This window comes from Panthera tigris, chromosome A1, assembly GCF_018350195.1.
Source record: "Panthera tigris isolate Pti1 chromosome A1, P.tigris_Pti1_mat1.1, whole genome shotgun sequence".
NCBI lineage: Eukaryota > Metazoa > Chordata > Mammalia > Carnivora > Felidae > Panthera > Panthera tigris.
The window spans coordinates 89,691,923-89,704,175 of record NC_056660.1 but is presented as its reverse complement, the minus strand read 5'-3'; the positions used below and the strand labels follow the sequence as shown (position 1 = coordinate 89,704,175).

Here is a 12,253-nt window from a genome sequence, read left to right as displayed (position 1 = left end):
TCAGCTGAAATTACGTTCCATTACTGTTAAATGTTCTCCTTCCAAACTTCCTGGATTTGGTTTAAATATCTAATGTGTGAAAATTGCAATGAAAATTCCGACCAATTCCCATGCAGATGCTCTGGCCCCTCATCGGCCCCAGAGCACCATGTGACCACCTTCTCCGTGTGTCTTGATGTGGGAAAGACTGGGGGAGCACCACCACCCCACACCCACAATTCTGCAGGCACTGAATCAGCCCCTCACGCAAACCAGTGACTCTTCCCTGTGAGGAGGCAGTAATACGCTAAGGCAAAATAAACCAACCTGTTCCTAGTTTCTTTTTTTTAAACCCAAAGACTGTGGCAAGAAGAGGCAACTGAGAATACAAGTTGATAACAAACGAAATAATGCTCAACTTTGTGAAAAAAAATTATTATTATTATAATTTTTTTAAATTTCCAAATGACAAGGAGTTATTTTTGGTCTCTCCCATGGCAATGAGGAAAATCATGATAATATCCAGGGCTGGCAGGAGAAGCCAACACAGAACCTTCCTTACACTGTTGGTGGGGATGTCAATAGGTGCTTTCTTTTTAGGAGGCTGATTTTTGAAAAATTTGTAATGTCTATACTTTGCCACCCAGCAGCCCCTGAAATACACTCTGGCCTTGGATCTAAAGCACAGCCACAGGGAGAAGGGTTACTACAGCTGCACCACTGGCCAGTTCAATGAACTGCAGAGTGACTTAGAAAACATGCCCACACTCAGCACCCAAAAACAGTCCAGTGAATAAATGGGCAGAAGATGTGAATAGACACTTCTCCAAAGGAGACATCCAGATGGCCAACAGGCGCATGAAAAGATGCTCAACATCACTCGTTAGGGAAATACAAATCAAAACCACAATGAGATATCACCTCACACCAGTCAGAATGGCTAAAATTAACAACTCAGGACACAATAGATGTTGGTGAGGATGTGGAGAAAGGGGAACACTTTTGCACTGTTGGTGGGAATGCAAACTGGTGCAGCCACTCTGGAAAACAGTGTGGAGGTTCCTCAAAAATTAAAAATAGAACTACCCTACAACCCAGAAATTGCACTACTAGGTATTTATCCATAGGATACAAAAATTCTGATTTGCAGGGGCACATGCACCCCAATGTTTATAGCAGTGCTATCTACAATAGCCAAATTATGGAAAGAGTCCAAATGTCCATTGACTGATGAATGGATAAAGAAGATATGGTGTATATACACAATGGAATACTACTTGGTGATGAAAAAGAATGAAATCTTGCCATTTGCAACTACGTAGCTGGAACTAGAGGGTATTATGCTAAGTGAAATCAGTCAGTTACAGAAAGACAGATACCATATGATTTCACTCATACGTGGAATTTACGAAACTCAATGGATGAATATAGGGGAAAGGAAGGAAAAATAAGATAAAAATAAAGAGGGAGACAGACCATAAGAGACTCTTAAATACAGAGAACAAACTGAGGGTTGCTGGAGGGGAGGTGGGTAGGGGGATGGGTTAAATGGGTGATGGACATTAAGGAGGGCACTTGTTGGGATGAGTACTGGGTGTCATATGTAAGAGATGAAATCACTGGGTCCTACTCCTGAAGCCAAGACTACATTGTATGTTAACTAACCTGAATTTAAATTTGGAAAAAAGAAAGAAAAGAAAACATGCCCCTTTCACCTGTCAGAAAATTCTTGTCGGCTACTGATTTGGTTGGAACATACTTTACTGCCATCTGCTGGAAAACTGAGATAATAAAATGCAAATCAGGCTGTCCGGTGTAGACAGTGGTCTTGGCAGGCTTTGGGGAAAGTGGCCAACCTCTGGATGCCTGCTAATGGGAGGCTCCCCACTTCTGTGCCGCTCTCTCATCAGCCTTCACACAAAACCAGGTGCAGCTTTCCAAAACCAACTGGACTTAGAGCTTCAAGGCAGCAGAGTCAAGATAGTTCTGTCCCTTTAAATCTTGAAAACCACCCCAAACAAGGAAAATAAGAAACACACATTAAAATAGGAAGGACACCTGAACTTGGGGTTTGACCCACAGGGTGTGGGGATAGTGAACAGAGTGAGGCATCCCTGGGACAGCCAACAAGAGTGCACAAAGCATGTGTAACCGAAGAAGGGCGAGGGCAGCAGAAGAGGAGGAGGCCGAGGGCATCACCCCACAAAGCACCACAAGGCCTGGTCACTTCTCAGATCAGAACCCACTGACTGAAGGGGTATCCTAGGAAGGAGGACTCTGCACATGGGGACAAACATCCACTGCCTTGATATCCCCAATTCTTCCCCACAGGTACCATAGCCACTCGCCTGGGTGACCGAACCTTGGCATGGGAGGCTAAGCAGTTATCTGGAGGACTACTGGACAAAAGCTCTGCATGGACCTTGCAACTCAAAGACCCACTTAGAAGGGGGTTGGGAGGCCGGGTAAAACATGGAGACTGGTCCAGACCTCTTCCAGCTATGTTATGATCCTCTTTTCCAATCCGTGTAGATGAATGCATTTGTGCAATCAATGGCTTCACGCCGTACCTGGGGCCTTATTAATCGTTCCAGCAACTCTACCACATCGTGCACAGCAGCTGCAACCAGGACTATGAGCTGGTTATGTCACAGAGGTCTACACTCTCTAGGACCACCTAGTTTCTTCCGGGCTGGACTAGTGAGTCAAACTGAGATATGACAGAACTGCTATCCCCGCATTCCTTAAGTTGCAATGGTGGCGCTAATCTCCTCTATCCCTCCCACCCCCCCGAGATCAATATTTTTGACTTGAGGGGACAGTCTCATGTTTCCACTTGGCCTTCCCCATCGTGATACTTCTTACCTCACAGGCCAAGGAACCAATGCAGAGGTCACTCCAACTGCCAAGTGTATCCTTTCCAATCATACACTTGCAGGGCTGGGGAGGTGACTGCCGGGTGGATCCATGGACCCAGTGGCCCACCGTGAGCCACCAGAGTCAGACACCTCAGATCTGAAGGTTTGGGTCACATGTAGGCAAGCCATAGTGACCTGCCAAGGTGGTGGCTGAAGGTAGGGAGAATGGAGAAGGGAGAGAATGAACATCTGTTGGGGCCCAGAGAGCAGCTGCAATGACAGGAGCTATAGTTTGTCCCAGTGGCCTACCTCCTCTCAGTTCCCCTCAGGAAGAGAGGCCCATGGGGAGCATCGGGGAGCTTCTCTTGACCTGTGTGGCTCTTGGCCAGTGACTGTGCGTGGCAGAAGCCCCTTCTTGTGAGACACCAGACTTCCCTGGCGGGTGGCTCATGGACTCCAGGGCAGGCAAAGCTTTCTGAGAGCTGTTCTGCAGCTCTGCCCTCAACCCCTCCAAAGGGTCAGGCCTGTGCTGCCTCCTTCTGGCCTCTCCACCTGCTCCAGCTGCTCCAGCCCACTCCCCAGTTCTTCCTCACAGGCCTTCTCCCAAAATGTATCCTGCAGATCCAAGCCTATCCTGGCACGCCAACGCTGTCAGTGAAAAACCCCATGCGCTCTATGGGGACAAAGAGCAGCAGAGGGGCAGGAAATGACTTGACTGAGTACAGCACATTCCAACCTCAGTGAGTGGCCCAAGCAAGACAAGGGGGACCACAAATCCAGGAGACACTCAGGAAGTGAACGACAGGTGTTCCAGAAGGCAGCGTGCAGCAGGGATGGGACACTGAGGGAGGTTTTGGAAAGATCTGTATAAAGGTAATGGTAGACCTTCCAGATCCCCCCCCAGCTTCACCCCAGAAGAGAGGCCTGGGCTCCTTCTTCACTCGTACTGGCCCATAATTGAGAAAAACTGAAATCAAATTTCCAGACTAGGGCCTCAGGCATAATACCAACAGATGTGCTGGTATGTGGCCCAGGGAGGGCATGGGTGAGGGGTGCAAGCCTGAAGACAGGGCTCTGTGGTGGAGGCCTGCATCCCACCTGGTGAGAACCTGGCCCCACCCCAATTCTCACCGCTCTATGGCATGGCCTTCCAGACTGAAGGGGCCACGAAGTGCCCACCACAATTAAAAATTTCCACATCAAGGCATATCATCATAACATTTTAGAATGCAAGAAATAAAAGAATATTTTTAGAAGATTCCAGAGATGAAACCCAACAGGGCACTTGCAAAAGATCAGGAAGAAGAATGGTATTAGAAAGCTCAAAAGCCAAATCATACCACACTACAACGGGGTGCTGCATTTACAACCTGGAGGGCGACTGATGTGTAGCGGAGAATTCTATGTCCAACCATACTATGACTCATGTGGCAGGGCAGAGTAAAGAGTTTCAGGCATATGAGGCCTCAGAAAATTTACCTCCCATGCACCACTTCTGGGGAAGCTACTGGAGGATGTGTTCCACCGAAACAAGGGAGTAATCCGAGAATGATGGGACAGGGGTCCAGAAGCAGGGGGTCCAACACCAGGAAAAGGCAAAGAGAACCACCAGGAAAAGGCGAAGAGAACCACCAGGAAAATGCTGGGCCAGGTCCAGGACAATCCCTCCGCATCAGGTATGGGGGCAGCCCATCCATCTGGGAGCAGCACTGAAGCTCCAAGAGCGAGATCTCACAGGTGATGCAACAGCATATCATCTGGGTGAACTGAGAGAAAACCTAGATGCCCCGCAGAAGGCTTAGCGTTAACTTAGCAAGTAGAGCATAGAAAACCACCCCATCCTTGAAAAACAAAACAATGAAAACAGAAATGCAAACAAATCAAAAAACAAGTACTGTTAACTTCAGGGACAAAATGTTGAAAGGAAAAGAAATACAATCATGGTATAAATAGGAGGCTGTGCAGCGGAGAGCATGTAGGGGGTCACGATGATGTAAAACACACTATCGATACTGGCCCAAACTTGAGATTTACAGGTTTACAATTCACAACAGTGTAAATACCTGGGAAAGCAGGGGACAGGAAAGGTGGCAGGGAGTGGGTCTGGGTGGGTAAAATGGAGCTAAATTGGTACCTTACGTCCCCAACTGAAAAAAGGCCAATGGATAGAGATCCACTATTATTTCAATATACAGACAGAAACACCAATGTGACAGCTAAAAGAACAGGGTTTGCTTCTGGGGAGTGAGAAATGAGAAGGAGAGAGTGGGGACCCTCTTTTCAAATAAATATTAGAACTATTTGATCCTTAATTAAAATAAGGAACAAATCAACCGACTTGCTCAGCAAATTGCAGAACAATTACATAAAAGTTGATCCCCTTTCTGAAAAATATAAATTCAAAAGGATATAAGTACATGCGGATATGTTGGTATCAGCACAAATAAGGAGAGAGTGTCACTGTAAAGTTAGTAAGGAAACACACCTAACTGCTATCACTGGCCACCTCCAGGCAGCAACGGAGAGCTGAAGGCCTTTTACCTCTTTTAAATTTTGATAATGTGATGTATCACGTTGATCGATTTGCGAATGTTGAACCAGCCCTGCATCCCAGGAATGAATCCCACTTGATCATGGTGAATAATTCTTTTTATATGCTGTTGAATTCGATTTGCTAGTATCTTATTAAGAATTTTTGCATCCATATTCATCAGGGATATTGGCCTGTAGTTCTCTTTTTTTACTGGGTCTCTGTCTGGTTTAGGAATCAAAGTAATACTGGCTTCATAGAATGAGTCTGGAAGTTTTCCTTCCCTTTCTATTTCTTGGAATAGCTTGAGAAGGATAGGTATTATCTCTGCTTTAAATGTCTGGTAGAACTCCCCTGGGAAGCCATCTGGTCCTGGACTCTTATTTGTTGGGAGATTTTTGATAACCGATTCAATTTCTTCGCTGGTTATGGGTCTGTTCAAGCTTTCTATTTCCTCCTGATTGAGTTTTGGAAGAGTGTGGGTGTTTAGAAATTTGTCCATTTCTTCCAGGTTGTCCAATTTGCTGGCATATAATTTTTCATAGTATTCCCTGATAATTGTTTGTATCTCTGAGGGATTGGTTGTAATCATTCCATTTTCATTCATGATTTTATCTATTTGGGTCATCTCCCTTTTCTTTTTGAGAAGCCTGGCTAGAGGTTTGTCAATTTTGTTTATTTTTTCAAAAAACCAACTCTTGGTTTCGTTGATCTGCTCTACAGTTTTTTTTAGATTCTATATTGTTTATTTCTGCTCTGATCTTTATTATTTCTCTTCTTCTGCTGGGTTTAGGCTGCCTTTGCTGTTCTGCTTCTATTTCCTTTAGGTGTGCTGTTAGATTTTGTATTTGGGATTTTTCTTGTTTCTTGAGATAGGCCTGGATTGCAATGTATTTTCCTCTCAGGACTGCCTTCGCTGCATCCCAAAGCGTTTGGATTGTTGTATTTTCATTTTCGTTTGTTTCCATATATGTTTTAATTTCTTCTCTAATTGCCTGGTTGACCCACTCATTCGTTAGTAGGGTGTTCTTTAACCTCCATGCTTTTGGAGGTTTTCCAGACTTTTTCCTGTGGTTGATTTCAAGCTTCATAGCATTGTGGTCTGAAAGTATGCATGGTATAATTTCAATTCTTGTAAACTTATGAAGGGCTGTTTTGTGACCCAGTATATGATCTATCTTGGAGAATGTTCCATGTGCACTCGAGAAGAAAGTATATTCTGTTGCTTTGGGATGCAGAGTTCTAAATATATCTGTCAAGTCCATCTGATCCAATGTATCATTCAGGGCCCTTGTTTCTTTATTGACTGTGTGTCTAGATGATCTATCCATTTCTGTAAGTGGGGTGTTAAAGTCCCCTGCAATGACCACATTCTTATCAATAAGGTTGCTTATGTTTATGAGTAATTGTTTTATATATCTGGGGGCTCGGGTACTTGGCGCATAGACATTTATAATAGTTAGCTCTTCCTGGTGGATAGACCCTGTGATTATTATATAATGCCCTTCTTCATCTCTTGTTACAGCCTTTAATTTAAAGTCTAGTTTGTCTGATATAAGTATGGCTACTCCAGCTTTCTTTTGGCTTCCAGGAGCATGATAAATAGTTCTCCATCCCCTCACTCTCAATCTAAAGGTGTCCTCAGATCTAAAATGAGTCTCTTGTAGACAGCAAATAGATGGGTCTTGTTTTTTTATCCATTCTGATACCCTATGTCTTTTGGTTGGCGCATTTAATCCATTTACATTCAGTGTTATTATAGAAAGATATGGGTTTAGAGTCATTGTGATGTCTGTATGTTTTATGCTTGTAGTGATGTCTCTGGTACTTTGTCTCACAGGATCCCCCTTAGGATCTCTTGTAGGGCTGGTTTCGTGGTGGCAAATTCCTTCAGTTTTTGTTTGTTTGGGAAGACCTTTATCTCTCCTTCTATTCTAAATGACAGACTTGCTGGATAAAGGATTCTCGGCTGCATATTTTTTCTGTTTAGCACACTGTAGATATCGTGCCAAGCCTTTCTGGCCTGCCAAGTTTCAAAGGAGAGATCAGTCACGAGTCTTATAGGTCTCCCTTTATATGTGAGGGCACGTTTATCCCTTGCTGCTTTCAGAATTTTCTCTTTATCCTTGTATTTTGCCAGTTTCACTATGATATGTCGTGCAGAAGATCGATTCAAGTTACGTCTGAAGGGAGTTCTCTGTGCCTCTTGGATTTCAATGCCTTTTTCCTTCCCCAGTTCAGGGAAGTTCTCAGCTATAATTTGTTCAAGTACCCCTTCAGCACCCTTCCCTCTCTCTTCCTCCTCTGGGATACCAATTATGCGTATATTATTTTTTTTTAGTGTATCACTTAGTTCTCTAATTTTCCCCTCATACTCCTGGATTTTTTTATCTCTCTTTCTTTCAGCTTCCTCTTTCTCCATAACTTTATCTTCTAGTTCACCTATTCTCTCCTCTGCCTCTTCAAGCCGAGCCATCGAGGATTCCATTTTGTTTTGCAATTCGTTTAAAGCGTTTTTCAACTCCTCGTGACTGTTCCTTAGTCCCTCGATCTTTGTGGCAAGAGATTCTCTGCTGTCCTGTATACTGTTTTCAAGCCCAGCGATTAATTTTATGACTATTATTCTAAATTCACTTTCTGTTATATTATTTAAATCCTTTTTGATCAGTTCATTAGCTGTTGTTATTTCCTGGAGATTCTTCTGAGGGGAATTCTTCTGTTTGGTCATTTTGGAGAGTCCCTGGCGTGGTGAGGACCTGCAGTGCACTTCCCCTGTGCTGTGGTGTATAACTGGAGTTAGTCGGCGGGGCCGCAGTCCGACCCGATGTCTGCCCCCAGCCCACTGCTGGGGCCACAGTCAGACTGGTGTGTGCCTTCTCTTCCCCTCTCCTAGGGGCAGGATTCACTGTGGGGTGGCGTGTCCCGTCTGGGCTACTTGCACACTGCCAGGCTTGTGTTGCTGGGGATCTGGCGTATTAGCTGGGGTGGGTAGGCAAGGTGCACGGGGGCTGGAGGGGCAGGCTTAGCTCGCTTCTCCTTAGGTGGTCCACTTCAGGAGGGGCCCCTCTTCCGTGGGCCTCTAGTCTGCGCTTGACTCCGGAGACTCCCTTCTGCTAATCCTCTGGCGGTTTTCTGGGTTCTTTAGGCAGGTGTAGGTGGAATCGAAGTGATCGGCAGGACGCGCTGTGAGCCCCGCGTCCTCCTACGCCGCCATCTTCCGGATACACCCTTAAATTTTGAATCATAGAAGTGATTCTAAAAAGTGGTAGGACCGTGGGTGTTTTATTTTTCAAATAATTAAATTTTACGTGTAGTATGAAAGCACTTTAATAAGCCAAACCGAAAGCGTGTATCTTGTGTATGGATCTGTGTATAGGAGAAAGGACTGGAGAGGCTCACGGACAACCGTTAACCCACTAAAGGACTCTTGCAGTTCACCTCTTGGGTCCTGGAGGGGTCCCAACAGGGCCTCTCACTCTTTGCTTTCTCTCTCATTCCCACAACGAACATACATGACTTTTCATGAGCAAACACAAAGCCTGGCAGGCACACAAATGTGTGAACAGATACAAGAATGGCAAGGCCTGTGGGGTGGTGACAGGATGGAGAAGTGGTCCGTGGAATCATTTGCTCAGGTGTCCTCAGGTTTCAAAACATTGTGCTGGGCAATGCAGACACCTCTTTGGACTTTGGACTCTTTTTGACTTTGTGGTCAGCAGGAGTGGGACCAACCTTCAGGGATGGAACATTCTGTAACATGGGCATGTGTGTGCCTCAGCCCTGAAAAGATCCCCAGGAATGTGAAGGTATTGCTTCCCCATGAATCTCCTGCTCCAAGAAGGGAGAAACAAGTGAGGCAAAGAATTTCCCTTTACAAAACTGATAAGGCTGAACATTACGAGGCCTAGTAATAATAAGGCTGGAAATTTATTCTAAGACGTGAATTTAACACAAAATGTGTTCAAGAGTGTCTTCGTTTATATAAAGGCATATGAAAATTTTAGGAAGAGAAATAGAATGGTATGTTGGGAAGTCTTTATTTTTAATTAAAAAATTAATATTACTTATAATGCTAAGTGAAAGAAGGCAGAGACAAACACCATATTTCACTCATATGTGGAATTTAAGAAACAAAACAAACAAAAAAAAAGCAAAGGGATAAAAAAGAGAGAGAGTGAGAGAGAGAGAGAGAGAGAGAGAGAGAGAGACAGGCAAACCAAGAAACAGACTCTTAACTCTAGAGAACAAACTGATGGTTACCAGAGGGGAAGTGAGTAAGGAATGGGTTAAATAGGTGATGGGGATTAAGGAGGGCACATGTTGTGATGAGCACTGGGTGATGTATAGAACTGTTGAATCACTATACTGTACACCTGAGACTAATATTACACTATATGTCAACTAACTGGAATTTAAATAAAAACTTAAAAAAGAGAAATAATGCTATTTTTAAACCAAATTTGTATTATTCGAACTGAACACTTGGTGGCAGCAAAGGCCACATTTTAAGAAACAGCACCCAGTCAGGAGGACGTCTCAGTGTGTGATGCGCCAGACAGGCCCTGGGAGGACCAGGTACGCTGCCCACGCATGCTTGCTTTGGGGTCACAGACCTGAGGCCCAGGACGAGGATGAGGGGCGAGGGCAGATTAGTCCTCTCAGAATGGGTGGGCTGTGCCGCTGTGGCCAACATTTCCTGGCACCTAAATGATCTACTCTGCACCACTGAAAATCTCTCTATTCTTTTCTATGTGAATAGGCTTCATTGTTCCTGTCTCACTATCTTTCTCCCTGCACAGATTTTCGTTCAGAGAAATTACAACTTCTTGATGTTGGAAGAGAATATCTAACAACAGTCTGTCAACAAAATTAGTATGGTAATAACGTAGGGAATGCTAAGAATGTTTCCAACAAAATTATATTATCTCTGCCTATAGCCTCACACAACATTTTAGTTGTTAAAGAAAAATCTATCATGATGGTCTGCTTACACAGTGCTACAAGTCAAAAAATAAACAAGAACTCCTAAAACCAGCTTACAGAATTACACTGTATCTCACTGGTTTTTAAATATTACTTCCTGATAGTCCAGGCAGCTGTCATTCAAATCCCAGGAGAGCCCAGTCAAGAGGCCCACCCAAGGCCATTCCCAGAGTTCCCAACAGTGGGGCTGGGATGCTGGAGTGGCAAAATTTTACAACATAAGAAATGGATATTTGGTCCATAATTTAGGTAAGATTTCTCAAGCAATGGTATAATTTACTACTTAGTCTCTAACCATTCCCAACCCCAAACCTAAATTCCTGGCTCTTTAAAAATGCCATTTCAAATATGGTGAATATATTAATAGATGAGTCTGGGTAAATAGTTTGGGATAATTTGGTAGTCCTCTGTCCTGTTCTTGTAATTTTTAAGTCACTTCAAAATTAAAGGTTAAAATTTTATTTTTTTCTTTTGCAGCATCAAATGGAGCAGCTCAAGCCTACATCCAGGGTGGCTCAAGCGGGCTGGGGAGAACCAGGCACTTCACAAAAACATCTTCTACTCTCAACAGGATTTGGAAACTCGACACGATCCCACGGTTTCTTTGGATTCTCAATGCTGACAACTTTTAAAAAAAATTGGGGTGCCTGGGTGGTCGGTTAAGTGTCCAACTTTGGCTCAGGTTAAGATCTCATGATTAGTGGGTTTGACTCCCGCATCAGGCTCTGTGCTGACAGCTTAGAGCCTGGAGCTTGCCTCGGATTCTGTGTCTCCCTCTCTCTGCCCCTCCCCTACTTGCCCTCTCTCTGTCTCTGTCTCTCTCTAAATAAACAAATATCAAAGAATTTTTTTTTTTGAAAATATTAAATTCTTTTGTACCTTGAGAATCACGGTAACAAAATGATTGTGATTTTAAAAACAAAACTGACACGGCATCACTACTTACTCTATGAATTATACCAGCTGAATGCAGATGTTTAATACCACAGAGCATCTGGTAGAGAAGGTAGGACATTCTTTCATGGTCCAACTCCATATGAATAACCTGACATAAGTTAGCATCCATTAATTCCATGACCAAATACCTGAGGAAAAAAAAGATCAGCCATGTACACATAAAAATTACCCCAAATTCCTTCATGGTTACTAAACTGTATTTATAGGAAACAGTAATAACTTACTACCTAGTTATTGCACTGGCTAAAGCAAAAAAAGAAAAGAAAAGGAAAAGAAAATAAAAGAAAGATAACTTTCCTCCAAACATTTATAAGGTATCCTGTCAAGAAGTAAACATATAATGGAACTTAGTAGAAGCTTAGGAAAAAACTGCCACTGTGATGTATTTCAAGTTAAAGACAAAACAATTTTATATCATAGTAAATAGAATCTCAAAATTCAAATTCTCCTAAATCTTTATACATATATATATTTTTTTGCTACTGGATCATACTTACCAGGATAGAAACCATGCTGTTACTTGCTTCACCTTAAGAAAATTTCTGACCTTGGGGCACCTGGGTAGCTCAGTCAGTTAAGGGTCCGAGTTCGGCTCAGGTCATGATCTCATGGTTCATGAGTTCGAGCCCCGTGTCAGGCTCTGTGCTGACAGCTTGGAGCCTGGAGTCTGCTTCAGATTCTGTGTCTCCCTCTCTCTCTGCCCCAACCCCATTCACACTGTCTCTCTCTCAAAAAAATAAAGGTTAAAAAAATTTTTTTTTTAAATTAAAAAAAAAAAGAAAATTTCTGACCTTCTTCTCCCACCAGCTGTGCTCCATATTCTTATTCTGTCTGCAAGCAAAACTCCCCAAAGAGGTCTGTATACTTGGCATCTCCAATTCTTCTCCCATTTTCTTTTACTCCCATTTTGAGTAAGTGGGGCATAAGCCCCACCCCTCTGCTGACA

The 12,253-nt window shown here is 43.5% G+C and overlaps 1 protein-coding gene across 6 annotated transcripts in view; it reads right to left on the bottom strand.

The window, feature by feature from the left end:
* The window catches only part of MAPK9 (mitogen-activated protein kinase 9), a 63,612-nt gene that overhangs the window by 14,943 nt on the left and 36,416 nt on the right, over positions 1-12,253 (bottom strand). For 5 of the 6 annotated variants that reach the window (XM_042981890.1, XM_042981914.1, XM_042981883.1 and 2 more), the window contains one exon: positions 11,297-11,435. In XM_042981890.1, coding sequence (XP_042837824.1) covers positions 11,297-11,435 — 139 coding nt within the window. Of the gene's footprint in view, positions 1-11,296; positions 11,436-11,804; positions 11,817-12,253 lie in introns of those variants that run through there. The other variant, XM_042981908.1, reaches the window with a different exon arrangement.